The 17,442-nt window shown below is 40.7% G+C and overlaps 1 protein-coding gene across 1 annotated transcript in view; it reads right to left on the reverse strand.

The window, feature by feature from the left end:
- LOC107562850 (desmoglein-2-like) overlaps window positions 1-16,345 on the reverse strand; it is a 21,706-nt gene extending 5,361 nt beyond the window's left edge. The window contains exons 1-5 of the mRNA XM_016247592.1: window positions 16,271-16,345; window positions 14,934-15,056; window positions 13,586-13,741; window positions 10,383-10,521; window positions 1,653-1,813 (exon numbers count right to left, since the gene is read on the reverse strand). Of these exons, the coding sequence (XP_016103078.1) occupies window positions 1,653-1,813; window positions 10,383-10,521; window positions 13,586-13,741; window positions 14,934-15,056; window positions 16,271-16,318 (627 nt within the window). The 5' untranslated portion in view covers window positions 16,319-16,345. The remainder of the gene's footprint in view (window positions 1-1,652; window positions 1,814-10,382; window positions 10,522-13,585; window positions 13,742-14,933; window positions 15,057-16,270) is intronic.
- Window positions 16,346-17,442: the final 1,097 nt, after the last annotated feature.

The following is a 17,442-nucleotide window of genomic DNA, read 5'->3' on the forward strand; positions in this document are numbered from 1 at the left end:
ATCAATCAATCAATCAATCAATCAATCAATCAATCAATCAATCAATCAATCAATCAATCAATCAATCAATCAATCAATCAATCAATCAATCAATCAATCAATCAATCAATCAATCAATCAATCAATCAATCAATCAATCAATCAATCAATCAATCAATCAATCAATCAATCAATCAATCAATCAATCAATCAATCAATCAATCAATCAATCAATCAATCAATCAATCAATCAATCAATCAATCAATCAATCAATCAATCAATCAATCAATCAATCAATCAATCAATCAATCAATCAATCAATCAATCAATCAATCAATCAATGCATCAATCAATCAATCAATCAATCAATCAATCAATCAATCAATGCATCAATGCGTCAATGCGTCAATCAATCAATGCGTCAATCAATCAATAAATGCATCAATCAATCTGTGGTAAAATGATCCAGAAAAATAGAAGAAATCAATGTTTGGAATGTCAGTAAACGGGAATGTTTCAATCTTTAATCTTAAATTTCTTCATGAATAGACCAATTATCGGTTTGTAAACATTCAGGATGCGCGCGCATCATGGTTGCAGAAAACCTGGAAGAGATAGCCTTTACAGCTAGAGAATTTCACGGATACGGGACAAAATAGTTAGGTTTAAAAAGAGTATAAATTATATTGATTAGATGTCATTTTCAAAATGTTCTCCGCATATTACAAGAGCTCGTCACCCAGCGATAAGCACTGTTATTCAACGAAATTGATGTTAGAGCATGGGATAGTCTTACAGATCCGAAACAGGGATGACGGTTTTTGTGGGCGGAGCCTATCTGGAGGCCGAAAATGACGGTTTTCAAGCGGCAGTCTATGGAGCCATGAAATAAAAGGTATAAAAATGTATTCTCGCAATTCCGAGATTATAACTCACAATTCTAATAAGGAAAAACAACTCGTCATTCTCTCTTTCCCCCTCGGCTCTTCTGGCTTTTTTCCCTCGGATTTGACAAACTCACTATTTTTGAGTTAAGTCGAGTTATAAAGTCCGAATTAAGAGATATAAACTTGCATTTGCGAGGAAAAAAAGTCAGAATTGTGAGATAAAATAAATAAATGTTATGTAAAAATGTTAATAGTAAGGTTTAATAATATTTCATGCTGTAACTGTAGGGCTAATACAATACGTCCCCTATGAACAGCATATGTGAATATTATGTAGACCTATTGTTTAAATCGAATTTATGCTTTAAAAGTAGAGTAATCATAGCAGTTTTCATCCATAGTATGTCCATTTAAACGTCTGCGTTTAGCTTCAAATGACGACAGAATTCTATCAAAATTATTTGCATTCCGATCTTGACATCAAAAGGCACAAACATTTTTTTTTTCTTTTATTCCATGGATTTTACCCATTTATCTCCACTTGTTCCCAGTGTTTTTCTGCAACCACTGTGCGTGCGCAGCTGCAAGTGACGTAACTGTGACATCTACTCTAAATTGGTCTATAAATTTGATAAAAAAAAAATAGTAGGGCTGAAATTAACTACAAATCTAAATTTGAAATGAGTCTGTACATTAAGCGATTCAAGCTAAATTCATTACAAATTGCAAGTGCAGCAACAATTTAAACGTGAATTTAATTTGACTCGATGTCAGCGACTGCATACCTCTCTGTCGAGCGTGTTGTGCATGACGTGTATCCCACCGGTCTCTCGATTAATGTAGAACATGTTATCAGGATGCTGTTCAGCAATGCTGTAGGCGATTTTTGTATGCAGAGTTCCTTGCTGATCTGCATCTGTTGCTGTGATGGTCTTTGCAAACGTGTCTGAAAAATCAAGGACAACACAGTAGCACAAACATACAATTCACTGCATTTCACAATTCACAGCTAAAATGAACATTAGCAGCAGTAAACCACTAAAAACATTTATGCCTTTTCACATAAATTATGATAACGGGACAGCTTATTATTGGCTTATTTTTGCACAGTTCATTGCACAATGCTATGTTTGGACCTCAAAACACTTTTACCTTAGTGCGTGGATTTTAATACACATTTAAATCGCATAAACAGCTCCATTTGTCTGTATTAATCTTGCTCTTCTTGTTCACTTGGTACAGCATTGTACTTGTGATGTGGAACGTTCAGGTCCGAGTCACAATAAAAGAGCTCAAAGACTTGTCAAAGCAAGCTAAAGTGGCATGTTTGCTTTAGCAAAGTGTTTTGATCTCGTTTGTTTTTATTAATGTTATAGGTTTAGTGTAGGCGTGTTATTTTCAGATGCAACAGAGCATTAACCTTTTAGCGCCACTCCCCCAACATTTCATCTTCCAAAGTGCCACATACAACAACCAACAAAATCGTTGCTACATTAGTTTCATCTGTTTAAAACAGAAAAACATTATTTTAAATGGTAATAATATTTGACAATTTTTTGGTCAAATAAATGCAGCCTTAATGAACAGAAGATACTTCTTTAAAAGCATTAAAAATCAGCAGTGTAGAATGTGACCAGTTTTCATGCATGTCAGGTCACATACTGTATAGATTATCCTGTCTCTTTGATTTTTGAGTCTAGATTTATACATACACATTGCCCCATGAAAACCATGTCCAGTGAAAAAGTGCAGTGGACAAATTTACATTTTATTAAAAGTGCCCCACGTATTCTACGCTCATGAGACAGGGTTAAAAGGCCACTGCACACTTTTAAGAATCCTCTAAAATTGTGACTGACAAACCATCTATTATAACGTAACAAAATAATTATAATTGATATGTTGCTTGCAAAAAACTTCAGTTCCACCTCTGTAATATGCTGTTTGTTTTGACACATCAGCGTTTACACGCGGCACTAACCTGCGATCAGATTTCAACAGGACAGTCTCTGGTTTCGTGATTGCATGCATCACGCAATATGTAGTGTGATACTGTGCATTGAAAAAGCAAAAAAGAAAGCAAAAAAGTCTGAAAAAACTGCAGTTTCTTCCAACTATACTTGTATTTTAATCCGAGCCCAAACGTGACACTTTAGGCAGGATTGTCAGTTAATTTATTAGAGTGCCAGTAATAACTGAACTTCAGATATTCTTCACATGATCTGTGCGCGTCTTGTGCTTGTAAATGTACTGTATGTGTTTCTCCAGTTATATAAACTGGATGGGTTTTTAGAGCTAAATGGTTAAATCCTTATTTTAAGCAGTGGTTAATTGACAGGACTGTACACTATTGCTATGTGGTCAGACGCATTATGGACCATTCCGAACGTGGTTGAAAGTTTTGGACCCTTGATTTAACCAGACTGGATCAACCAGTGAATTTGAATGCTCTTATACACTCTGCTTATGCATCCGTTGTGAAATGAGCGTTAGAATGAAAGTGCCATCAGAGCATGAAAATGTGGGCTTTATCTTTATCTGAAAGCCCATACATGCCCAAAGCATGACGATTCCTGCCTTTACAACCTCAAAAAATCTGTTATTCATTGCTTCACAATGCGTGTTCTGATGATCGAAACATAAACATGTGCAGGAAGGTAACGTGTGAGAACAGGTAAGTGCTTATATGTAACAAGTGGCAATTATTGTCGAATATAAGCAGTATCTGATTATGGTATGTGCTTCTGATTGACTGTTGTGTTTGTGTTTCCATCATTTTGACTCAGAGATGATTTTCTTTTTCCAGAAAATGCAAAAGTTATTGTCGTCACATTGAACTAAAACCTACTGACTTTGCTGACAAAAAACACTGATCATTTTTGTACTTTTTGGCGATTTTTACACTTCTTGTGTTCCTGGTCAAAAATTACACGCCCACAAAAAATAGCTTATACATTTCTTGTTTTGCTCTATTGGATTCAATCTTTTCAATGTAGGCCTCATTGATCTGAACTTATGCACATCAGTTGTGAAGTGAACATTGCCAAAATTCACAAATAATGCTTTTTGCACTTCAAAACTGAGGTGCTTTTAATCATGACTTTAAATTGTCTTTTGGGGAGGAATTTCTCAGCCAAATTGATGTGTGATTAATTTGCGATTAATTAGATTTATTAATAGGCACATCAATAAATTAGATTAGATCTTTTATTTATGTTTTTGTTGCTGTCCAAAACAACAAAATGTCCAAAAATGACAAATCATTAAAGTATTTAGCAAAAGCATCTGTAGACTTCACAGCCCAGTTGTTTGGGCTTTTAAAAACAATAGTCTTTACGATTATGACTGCATAAAAAAAAGCATGGCAAGAGTTCATCAGCAAAGATGAATAGTAGGCAAACTTCCAGTCACCTTAACCTGACTGTATATAAATATAAATGGATCCATTCAGAATTATTAAACGGACCAAAACACAAATTTAAAAAGCAAATAAACACATTCTGAATTTGGCAGCTCATCATCACCAATGAACAGTTCCTCTGTCAGAGTGAGTGTTGATGCCCATATAAACATCACTGACCATCGCAAACTCCTATAAAAACAGGCTTCTTCAGCGAGTGTCCATTATAAAACACCTGCCAGACATGCGACCACACTGAAATGTGCGAGAGGTTTAGATAAAGGGGTTTGAGTTACATCAAACAGTCACGTTCCATCTCTGCACATCTCTCAGAAACCAAACCAGCTCTAGCCTAATAATCACGACTGCTTAATATTTAAATGTTTTAAACTTTGTATGATTGTCACGATCTGTGCTAGGAGGAGCGCGGAACGAAGAACAAGGAGACGTGGAGTAAATAAACAGTCTTTAATTCTGGGAATGACAGGGGAATTTCACAACATCCAACAAGTAGAACCGACAAAGGAAGACTACACAGACTGGGGCTAATAAACACAGGGCAGTCAGCAGAACACAGGTGCATGGTATCACTGGGTCACGGGGAGCAAAACACACACAGACATTCCAGAACCCTGACAATTCGCCCCCCCTCCCGGACGGTGCGTCCTCGCATCGTAGAACAACAGGGGGGGGCTAAGGAGGAGGTTCCAGAGGAGGACGGACACCCGGGAGGGGGCCGGCAAACAGAGTCCAGAGAGGGAACAGGAGGGGCTTGGAGCAGGAGGAGCCCAGCTGGACCTAGGCCACAGCCATAATGTCGACCCACGGTGGAGCTGACGGAGGGAGGAGCCATGGAGGAGGAATGGCCGCCATCTCCAGGGGGCCGACCAATGGCGGTGGTGGAGGAGCCCGAGGCAGAGACGGAGAGCCGATGAGGCAGTGCGACGGGGAGGATCCGGACGTCCTAGGCGGAGCAGATTGCGCCGGTGACCGACGCGAAGATGTGGATCCAGGAGGCCGCGGTGGAGCCGGAGCAACCGAGGACTGAGGACGAGCCAAGGGGATGAAGGAGTCTGACGGAGCCAGAGGGACGAGGCGAAGCCAGAGGAATGGAGTCCCTAGGCGCAGGATGGTCGACACCAGACCAAGGCGGAGCTAGTAGACTGCCGGGCCATGGCGGAGAGGAGGGAGCTAGGAGCCATGGTGGAGCCGACGGGTCAACGGGCCGATGCGGAGTCTGGGGCTTAGAGGCTGGAGGCGGAGTCAAGGGAAACTCCAGCCACGGCAACGCTGGAGGATGGCAGTCCCGCGGAGCTTGCACCACATAGGTGGTGGGCTGAGGGCGAGCAGAAGGGCTGCCAGATGAGAGCGGAGGAGGAGGCAGGAGCGGGTGGGAGGACGGGCAGTCGGGACTAAATTCTGGATCAGGAGCCCCCTCTAGGCTGAACCCGTGAACAGGATTGCGCTCTGGAAGAGCGGACACTTGAGGGCGCTTTCTAGGAGCAGGCACTGGAAGGCGCTTTCTAGGAGCGGGCACTGGAAGGCGCTCTGAACTGGATTCGGGGGCTGGAGCCCTCTTCATTTTGGCACATACGCCGCGCCATACTCAGCTCACCCTCAGCCACGGTGCAGGGGGAGGAGCTCTGTGCTCACACCTTCAGCGGCTCTCTCCCTTGTGGCGGGCGTTGTTGTCGGCTCACACACCTTGGCTGACGTTGTCAGCAGCTCTGGCTCCTCGGCGATCCTCAGCTCTGTTGCTCCGTGCGGTGATGGATCGTCGGTCGTGGCGGGCTCCGGCTCTCCATCAACGGTGGGATCGGGCATGCGCTCCGGGGAGATGGTGGGCTTGGCACTGGGTCAGGAGTGGAAATGGCAAGATTCTCCTGGGAACAGGCGGGGGACGGAGATTCATTTCTCGCTAGAGTCCACTCCACGAAGGCGGCAAATTCCACTCGAGGACCATCTTCGGACGACGGCGCTCTGCCCGCGGTGTTCAGGTTAGCGTCATAGAATGCGCAGAGAGCGTCGTCCAGGTAGCTGGTAAGTTCGGCGAGGGCCAGAAACAGTCTGGTATGGTCTATGAGCGAGCGCCCCAGCAGGAGGAGGAGGAATTCAGGGCGAAGGAGGGGATCCATAGAACACAACGGAAACAAAACACTAAGGGAAAAAACACAGAATGGAGGGTAGACACATGGAGGTTACTGTTTTTTTTGGGTCGGTTCTTCTGTCACGATCTGTGCTAGGAGGAGTGCGGAATGAGGAACAAGGAGACGTGGAGTACATAAACAGTCTTTAATCCTGGGAATGACAGGGGAATTTCACAACATCCAATAAGTAGAACTGACAAAGGAAGACTACACAGACTGGGGCTAATAAACACAGGGCAGTCAGGGGAACACAGGTGCTGTTCCCTACTGTTATGGAATCAATCAAATTAACACAATTAACATGAGTAGAAACTGGGTCACGGGGAGCAAAACACACACAGACATTCCAGAACCCTGGCAATGATAGGTTACATATTTCTCTGTCTCACTCTCTATCTCTCTCGGGGATGGCATTTATGCAAGTGTTCTTTATAATTTGTTCAGATTAGCATTTGTATGCATAGTAAAACGTTTTTGTTTTTTTCAACCTCCATGTTCCCTAATCTGCTATTTATAGTGTCAGCCTCCTGTTATTTGAGGCTGTGGTTGTCCTGACATTACTCAGCACACAGAGTTGTATATATTCCTCTTATAGGACTCGAACTCTGGTCACAAGGCATATTTGTTCAGTGATAATTACGAAGAAAAAAGATAGGCTGTAAACCATGGACATAACAGTTTTCAGTTTTCTCAAGTAATTGTACGGACTTCTGGGTAAAGCCTCGCCCTACTTCCGGTTTTATTCAAAAACAGATATGGATATGAATAATTGAGATTGTTACAGACACGGGCTCCGCTGCAGACCCCAAATATAGAATAAACTAATAACCCCAAAAATTTCCTTTGCAATTTTTTTTGCAAGATATTAAGTAATCATTCACAGTGAAGGCTGGAGAAAGTAACATTTATTCAAGAACTCCTCGTTCCTCGTTTGCTCCCCGAGTGAATTGTGACACCAAGCCAGAGTCTTGATTTGACCGTGGTTGAAATGCTTTGCATGACCTGAAGAGAGCTATATCCCTGAAATACATAACTGAAACGATGTTTGGTTAAAACGCCAGAATACTGTTCCATCATTAATGAATAACTACAAACGAACAAATGGGTAACAAAATACTAATATTCTAGTTACCACTATTAAATAACAAGAAATTAGTAATTATTATAGTAAACAGTCACGTTCCATCTCTGCACATCTCTCAGAAACCAAACCAGCTCTAGCCTAATAATCACGACTGCTTAATATTTAAATGTTTTAAACTTTGTATGATTGTCACGATCTGTGCTAGGAGGAGCGCGGAACGAAGAACAAGGAGACGTGGAGTAAATAAACAGTCTTTAATTCTGGGAATGACAGGGGAATTTCACAACATCCAACAAGTAGAACCGACAAAGGAAGACTACACAGACTGGGGCTAATAAACACAGGGCAGTCAGCGGAACACAGGTGCATGGAATCACTGGGTCACGGGGAGCAAAACACACACAGACATTCCAGAACCCTGACAATTCGCCCCCCCTCCCGGACGGTGCGTCCTCGCATCGTAGAACAACAGGGGGGGGCTAAGGAGGAGGTTCCAGAGGAGGACGGACACCCGGGAGGGGGCCGGCAAACAGAGTCCAGAGAGGGAACAGGAGGGGCTTGGAGCAGGAGGAGCCCAGCTGGACCTAGGCCACAGCCATAATGTCGACCCACGGTGGAGCTGACGGAGGGAGGAGCCATGGAGGAGGAATGGCCGCCATCTCCAGGGGGCCGACCAATGGCGGTGGTGGAGGAGCCCGAGGCAGAGACGGAGAGCCGATGAGGCAGTGCGACGGGGAGGATCCGGACGTCCTAGGCGGAGCAGATTGCGCCGGTGACCGACGCGAAGATGTGGATCCAGGAGGCCGCGGTGGAGCCGGAGCAACCGAGGACTGAGGACGAGCCAAGGGGATGAAGGAGCCTGACGGAGCCAGAGGGACGAGGCGAAGCCAGAGGAATGGAGTCCCTAGGCGCAGGATGGTCGACACCAGACCAAGGCGGAGCTAGTAGACTGCCGGGCCACGGCGGAGAGGAGGGAGCTAGGAGCCATGGTGGAGCCGACGGGTCAACGGGCCGATGCGGAGTCTGGGGCTTAGAGGCTGGAGGCGGAGTCAAGGGAAACTCCAGCCACGGCAACGCTGGAGGATGGCAGTCCCGCGGAGCTTGCACCACATAGGTGGTGGGCTGAGGGCGAGCAGAAGGGCTGCCAGATGAAAGCGGAGGAGGAGGCAGGAGCGGGTGGGAGGACGGGCAGTCGGGACTAAATTCTGGATCAGGAGCCCCCTCTAGGCTGAACCCGTGAACAGGATTGCGCTCTGGAAGAGCGGACACTTGAGGGCGCTTTCTAGGAGCAGGCACTGGAAGGCGCTTTCTAGGAGCGGGCACTGGAAGGCGCTCTGAACTGGATTCGGGGGCTGGAGCCCTCTTCATTTTGGCACATACGCCGCGCCATACTCAGCTCACCCTCAGCCACGGTGCAGGGGGAGGAGCTCTGTGCTCACACCTTCAGCGGCTCTCTCCCTTGTGGCGGGCGTTGTTGTCGGCTCACACACCTTGGCTGACGTTGTCAGCAGCTCTGGCTCCTCGGCGATCCTCAGCTCTGTTGCTCCGTGCGGTGATGGATCGTCGGTCGTGGCGGGCTCCGGCTCTCCATCAACGGTGGGATCGGGCATGCGCTCCGGGGAGATGGTGGGCTTGGCACTGGGTCAGGAGTGGAAATGGCAAGATTCTCCTGGGAACAGGCGGGGGACGGAGATTCATTTCTCGCTAGAGTCCACTCCACGAAGGCGGCAAATTCCACTCGAGGACCATCTTCGGACGACGGCGCTCTGCCCGCGGTGTTCAGGTTAGCGTCATAGAATGCGCACAGAGTCTAGAAAAATTTAAATGGAAAAAAAATGGAATCCAGAAAAATTTAAACAGGAAAAAAAATGGAATTTGGAATTTGAACATCTCAAACAAATGTCATTAACTATTAAAAAAATTAATTTCATATTATTATGGATTGACATTATTTTTCATCTTTTTATTTTACTGTATGTGTTTGTGAAAACGAGTTTGTATATTTGTTACCTTTGCTTTGTCAATGTTAAGATACTTTGTATATGTCAATAAAAGTACTGCAGGCTTTCTCCAGGTCTTTATCAGTTTATTAAAATAATGCAAAACAAATGTTTACTTTCATGAGCCTTCACGTATTTGTGAGCTTGCAGGAATAGTTACAGGCTTCCGTACAGTCTTCTGGGATTTCTAATGGTTCGATTCTCTCAAGTCTGCATCTCATGCATCCTTGATATCAAGATATCAAGAACACATCCGGGACTTTCATGCATCTTCTGTATACTTGTGTTCTTTTTCTTGAGTGTCGCTAAAAAGTTAATGCTCTATCGTGTTGGAAAATAACAAACCTCCAACACCAAACCCAAATGTAAACCTACTGTGTTTTGCATAGTTTCAGTGCTTCATCTCTCAAGCGCACCACTGTATCACGTCAGCTACTGAGCAAGCTTACTGCGTTTGAAAACCCATCCATATGAAGCTTTATATGTGACGCTAACATTCAAAAGTATCAGTTTTCAAATCTGGCAGCATGTTAAAATTGTTCTGAAGTCAAAACATAATATTGTGTGAAAATAAGGCTTTCTTAATCGAAACTCTGGCCCTGTAAATCACACTTTCTTTGAAAAGGAATAAAAGTTGTCAGAGTTTTACTGCCTCTAGTGTTCATTTCAACTGGAAACTGCAGCGATTCATACATATAGATTTGTTTTTTGAGTTTTGCAGAAATGTAGGTAGAGGCATGTATTTCCAGTAGCTTAGCCACTACTAATAAAATGCAGTTGTTAATTTAGTAAGTTAATTCAGCTAACACTACAAACACTTTGAACAATGAAAATGACTGAGCCGATTTCCTGATTGTCTCAAGCATCATGTATGATTGCAGTACCTCTTGCGCTCCGCTCATAAACAGCTCCGGTTGTCAGGTTTAACACAGGAGCATTATCGTTCTCATCCTCCACCATGATTCTCAAATCAATATCTTTCTCAGCATGACTGCCGTTCAGAAACCTGGCCACCCCTCGAAGCTGGAATGCAGGAAAATCACCAAACATTTCACAAATTACATACAAGTTTAATTCAATGGGAACTACTTAGATTTTATTTTTTTTGTGGGGTGATGAGACACTTAGCTCACGAGACGAGACACAATTATTACACAGTATTCTTAAGAAATCCTTGATGACAAAATACAGTACATGACTGGAAAAATAGTCTGCAGGTGCATTTTGAAATGCTTTAACTAATCATCTTGTAATGCATGTCATTCCAGTTCTGAGTATGAATTATCATATGCAGTAAAAGACAACAATATACAAGCACTGTAAAAGGTTTTGCCACAGACTGCTTCTCTCCTGTATGATTTCACACGAGTCTCTTCAGACCTTATTATGAGCTTCTAGAACTTCTGACTTCCTAACTCAACTCCTTCCCACAAGTTGAACATAAAAACAGTATAAATAACAAAAATATATAGCACAAGTTTTTTTTCTTAGACTTGTTAAGTGCAACCATAATCAAAGTACGCCCTCAATATTCAACAGACCAGGTATTTCTTAAAGGATCATATGATGCGATTTCAAGTTTTCCTTTCTCTTTGGAGTGTTACAAGCTCTTGGTGCATAAAGAAGATCTGTAAAGTCGCAAAGACTAAAGTCTCAAATCCAAAGAGATATTCTTTATAAAAGTTAAGAGTCACCCACACCTATCTAAAACGGTTCGTTCTAACACGCCCCCACACGTCTACATCACTATGTGGGAAGATTTGCATAACGCCGCCCAAATGTGCACGCAAAGAAAAAAGGCGTAGCTTTTATTCTCGCTGTAGTATTGCTGCCGCCGCCGCCATGTCGATGCAATGCAACGCGTAAAAAGACAGTATAAGTCATTATAATCAGTAATTATGTCCCCACTGGATGCAACAAATGCCTCGTTTATAATGGGTTTTAATGTTTTTGTCTCGTCGCTCCGGCCGGACAGGGCATCACAGTATGGTGAGGGGCGTAACATTTCCGTCACACGCTTGAGGCATTCGGCCAATCACAATGCACTGGATAGCTGGCCAATCAGAGCACACCTCGCTTTTCAGACCGATGAGCTTTGTAAAAATCGACGCGTTTCAGAAAGGCGGGGCATAGAGGAGAAACAATAATGTACAGTATGTGGAAAATAATGTGTTTTTTGAACCTTAAACCACATAAACACATTTCATTACACCAAATACACAAAATAATGTTCTTTTTAGCAGCATCATATGACCCCTTTAAAGCATGATACAGAGCTAATAGACAGTAACAACTACACAGCCCAGCCAAAGATAGGTTTGATATTGGGAGATCAGGGAGCCGCTCTCAAAATGTGGTGCTCAGCGTGCAATCTACAAGAAAAGACATTTGTCAGCATAGATATGTCTATACATATCTATGTTTGTCAGATGCTTAGCTCTGTTGCGCAACGAGCAGAGCAGACGCTTTCAGTTTAGAATTGAAGCGCCCATTGTCCAACTGAATTTTTTCAGTTGGACAATTTTTTCGAAAATCGTCACATTGTAATATCGCAAGATCTCGTGGCATGAGCTCTCGTCACACCCCTACTGTTAAATACATAATAATGTTTATTTAAGTTGGCAAATTGGATATATTTACACCATTAACTTTTTTATGTCACCAGTCATTTCAGTATAAATTCTCAGTCACAGCATAGATTTAAATATGTATTAGGCTATTTAATCTATATTTTATGACAGACCCTCCCTTACCCTTTCATTCTTCTCTCATAACCCTTCATTTTCTCCTTGTCCTGTTTTCTAAAAAAAGTACATGAAACACCCGTTCAACTAAACACAAATGATATATGATAAGTATTCCTGATAAGAGAGAATAAGCAAATATCATGAAACCCTGCCTTTTTAAAGAAATCCCCTGTACGACTCAGGAGATGCTGGTTTTCGGTTCGGTCTAAGCATGTGAACTCTGATCAACAAGCACAAACTCTCTCTATCCATTCATGTTAGCTTGCTACACTCTTTTTAGAGTATAAGTTATTTGATATCTAGTGAAGGTCATGTTCATGCAAGCCTGATCTGTGCAGATGATAAGCAAATCAACCGTCATTTTCCTCACAGCTTACAAAACATTCTGGCTAAAACCACAATTTATCATTGCATCAGTGTCTCAGCAATGGATGCTCTGCAGTGAATGGGTGCCGTCAGAACGAGAGTCCAAACAGCTGATAAAAACATCACAATAATCCACAGCACTCCAGTCCATCAGTTAACATCTGGAGAAGACAAAAGCTGAAACAAATCCAGCATTAAGACGTTTTAAACTTTAAACCATTGATTCCGGCTAAAATACAAGTCCATAATAACGCTTCCTCAAGTGAAAAATCATCTGGTCTGAATCAGGAGAGAAATCTGCACAGATCAAGCACTGTTCACAAGCCAAAACAGCTCTAAACAAATATGTGGCTAGATTTTGATGTGAGAGACAACAGCAGATGGATTTTTTTCACCGGAGAAGGTGTTATTATGGATTTGTATTTTAGCCGGAAGCAGCGGTTTGCCGTTAAAACGCCTTAATGTTGGATTTGTTTCTTACAAACACACAGCTTTTGTCTTCTCCAGATGTTAACTGATGGACTGGAGTGCTGTGGATTATTGTGATGTATTTATCAGCTGTTTGGACTCTCATTCTGACGGCACCCATTCACTGCAGAGCATCCATCGCTGAGACACTGATGCAGTGCTACATTTCTCCAAATCTGTTCCCATAAATAAACAAACTCATCTACATCTAGGATGGCCTACATTTTCATTTTTGGATGAACTATTCCTTTAACACATGCCATGTGGGTTGAGTTGATTCTAAATGTGAAAAACGAATCATGATTTCTCAGTCAAAACAAATGCATACACACCCTCTCAATGACATTGCCTCTCTTTAAGCATGTGCTATGCTTAAGAAAATACAAATGATGGGTTTTTGCATGAGCTGCACTGCATTTAGTGATCTAGTCATTCAGGCAGGGAAGGACAGACACCCATGCAATAAATGTTAATAATCGTGTGTAAAAGATGAAAGGGCTGCTCACATAATAAACGGGAGTTTTCTCTCTGTCTAACACTCCATGGATCTTGACCGAGCCGGTCTCTCTATCAACAGTGAACAAGTTGACAGGCGGCTGATCAGCACCTGATCCAGTCAGTGAATACTTTATACTCGTCCTGGTCTCCTCATCTGAACGGATCTGAAAACAAATCCATTTCACACTTTAATGGGGTTTCAAAAGAAGCATCTGTTAAATGAAAATGTCACTTTGCCTTTTTTTTTTTTTTTTACAATGCAGTGATACATAAGGTAACACTTTATTTCGATAGTCCACTTTAGACATTCTATTAACAGTAAGTAACTTTGCAACTACATGTCAACTAGCAGTTAGTAGAGTATTAGTAGACTGTCTGCTTAATATCTTCTAACACTTTCTTTGTCAAATTCTACTAACCCTAAACCTACCCTAAGTCTACTCTGAGAGTTAGTAGACATGTAGTTGCAAATTAATGAGAATTAGTTGACATGTAGTTGACATGTAGTTATAAAGTAAGTAACTTTGCAACTACATGTCAACTAGCAGTTAGTAGAGTATTAGTAGACTGTGTGCTTAATATCTTCTAACACTTTCTTTGTTAACTTATTCTACTAACCCTAAACCTACCCTAACAGTCTACTCTGAGAGTTAGTAGACATGTAGATGCAAATTAATGAGAATTAGTTGACATGTAGTTGACATGTAGTTACAAAGTTACTTATAGTTAGTAGAATGTCTAAAGTGGACTATCGAAATAAAGTGTAACCATACATAACTAGAGTTTATTCATCCTAATCCTTGTAATTGATCATTCATGGCAGAAGAGGGGGAAAAGTGCTTATAATTTTTTTTATTCTGGAGAGATCTTACAAATTGCCTACTTATTTCCCGTTGCTCTATTTAATTTACAATGCAACTGTTCATCAAAACTTCACTAATGTTTGGAAAGCTACCGTTCTGTATATATAAAAAAATTAAAACAAAGTATTTTTCCCCAAGAAACACTGCAGAGAACTAAAAAAATAAAAATGAGTGAGTAATTAATCGCGATTAATCGCATACAAAATGCAAGTTTTTGTTTGCATAATATGTGTGTACTGTGTATATTTATTATGTATATATACATGCATGCATATATTTTGAAAATATTTACATGCATATATTTATATTCATATCATTTATATTATAAATAAACATATTTTTCTGAAATATATACATGCATGTGTGTGTATTTATATATACATAATAAATATACACAGCACACACACATATATTATGTAAACAAAAACTTTCATTTTGGAAGCGATTAATCGTTTGACAGCACTCATAAAAATACAAATAATGAAGATCTTACTTTGGCTATGTAATCCTGATTTATATAATTGACATTTTCCTTTAGTTTGTGTGGTGGGATTATCCATTCTCTCTTCTGTCTGATTTTCTTCTGTTGTCCTTCAGATGCCGAAGTGTTCAGGATCTACACAAACACACAAACACAAGTGTCTATTTCACCTAATAATGTGAGAAACTAAACTGGAGAGCAGTAAAACAGGTGTAAGAATCGATCCAAAATACACACAATTACAAATACAAATACAAATAGTGTCTATTTTTGTCACAAATTTTGTCTATTTTACACAGTATGTGTATTTTACTCACATATCTTTATTTTTTATTATCTGTGTGTTGTTGTTGTTGTTTTCTCTGTTTACTGGAAGTTTCTGTCACCAAAACAAATTCCTTGTATTTTGATTCTGATGAATTTACAACTCGATTGCATCATGCAAAATAAAAAATATTCTGTGCACAAGATGATATTTACCATAAATCCCGTTTCACATTTCATCTCAAGCATGCTTTTGAAAGACTCTATTGTCTTCTTGTAAACAAGTATGCTTATTTTTGAAAAAAATAATTTTTTTAGAGGCTATACATTGTTTGGGAAGGTGAAAATAAAGCCACCCATGGGACCGCTGACATTTGCAAGAACCAGGTTTTTAAAAAAAGCAAGCCAAGAATAATAGTGTTAATAAAGCTTGTGTTAGTTTTAATAAAAATAATTCTCTGATAAATGCCTTAAGTTGAAGAATCACCGACATACAGTCGACCTTTTGCTTTGACTTCCTCTTACTTCCCACCCATGCTCTCTTCCTCTGGCAATCTGGTAATGCAATAATTTAACTAATAACATCTATCTCTATGAAAAAAGTCAGTATTAGGTGACATCTAGCCTGTATATACAGTTCTTTAATTAATATCTTCCCATAGTTCATTAATAAAGAATGAGCAGCACACACACACACACACACACACACACACAATCCTGGCTGAGAAGATTAAAGGAAAACAGCAGTTTACACACGTAAATCATATAAAATAATTACATTATTCATACACATTCACTGTATTGAACACATGTACACATAAAAAAAAAAATCTAATATTTTCAAATATGGACTAACACAGCTGTTGGGTTACATTTTTAAATACAATTTTTAACCCAAAAGTTGGATTCGTCCATATTTGACCCAAAGTTGGTTTGAAACAACCCAGCATTTTTTTAGTGTTCATGAAGAAGTGTTTAGGAAAAAATATCAAATGAAAGAAACGAAACTTTGAGGATGCAGACAGAAGAGTTAAGATTATATTCGAGTCAACATGAACACTGAACGCTTCAGTCTTTTCGCTCACCGCCAGAATCAGCGCAACGCTGAGTGAAATGCCGCAGAGGTTCGCCATAAGCGCCGCCGGTGCTGCCGTGACTCGCGGAACTCAGACGCGGACTGAAGTGCGGTCAGCGGCGGGCGGAGCTTCAGCACAGCGCCGGAGAATGCGTCCTCAGACACACCCTGTCGACTCTGATAACACCACACACACCATAGTGCGTCCTCATGATGATTCTAAAGAATAGCATGCTAGAAATATGAAATATCGTATTAGTATTTGAAAAAAAAATGCATTTTCTTTTATAGAACGTTCATTCAGTTATCTGGCTTTGCTAATGTTTGCTATTATTTAGAATCCTCGGAGAATGTTCAAAAGTAGCATTCCCATAATTTTTCAAATGGAATGTTCACAGAACGTAAACATTCACAGAACACATTTTTTGTTTGCTGGGCGTGCAGCATTGATTCATTATTTAAAACCAATGCTGCATGCAGCAAACAAAAATGTGTTTGCAAAATGGACATATCTTTTCATTTTTACAGTTTGTCGTTGTAGTTATTCATTGCTCTTTGTTGACATTGTTAAGCCCTTGGTAACCAAATCACTGACTATAGACAAGCCAATGACTAACTTTAGGCATTAGTGAGAAATGCGGGCTGAGAACTGGACATAGACCCCAACACCCTTCTGCATATAGATTTTGAAATAATGTGTCTGTTCTGTGTAACCCAAGCTAAAGAATAATAATGTGCATTTGATCAGATATACTGTAACTGCAGTGCAAGGTTATGAGATGCATTATTTGAATGCTTGGCCAAAGAGATGTGTCTTTAATCTAGAATTTTTAGAGTTTGCTAAATTTCACAAATAATCACAAAAAAAACAAAAAAACAAGTTACAAGTTGAACTGAATGTGACAATTACCTGTATATATATTTAAGACTTATCAGTTTTGATAATCAGTTTTTTTGTAACCATTAAGAAAGAAAGAAAGAAAGAAAACTGCTACTATCGAAGCTGTTTCCATTTAAAAGTAAAAATAATAATAAACAAAGAGTTGTGAAATTTTAAGTAAGAAATAATTGTGAGATATAAAGTTACATTTTTAAAATATAAAGCTGTAATGGCAAGAAATAAAATCACATGGCTTGTATTGTGTTTATTTTCTCTTTATGTGCAAGAAGATCAGAAGACAT

Source organism: Sinocyclocheilus grahami, unplaced genomic scaffold (genome assembly GCF_001515645.1).
Source record: "Sinocyclocheilus grahami isolate Dianchi unplaced genomic scaffold, SAMN03320097.WGS_v1.1 scaffold844.1, whole genome shotgun sequence".
Classification (NCBI taxonomy): domain Eukaryota; kingdom Metazoa; phylum Chordata; class Actinopteri; order Cypriniformes; family Cyprinidae; genus Sinocyclocheilus; species Sinocyclocheilus grahami.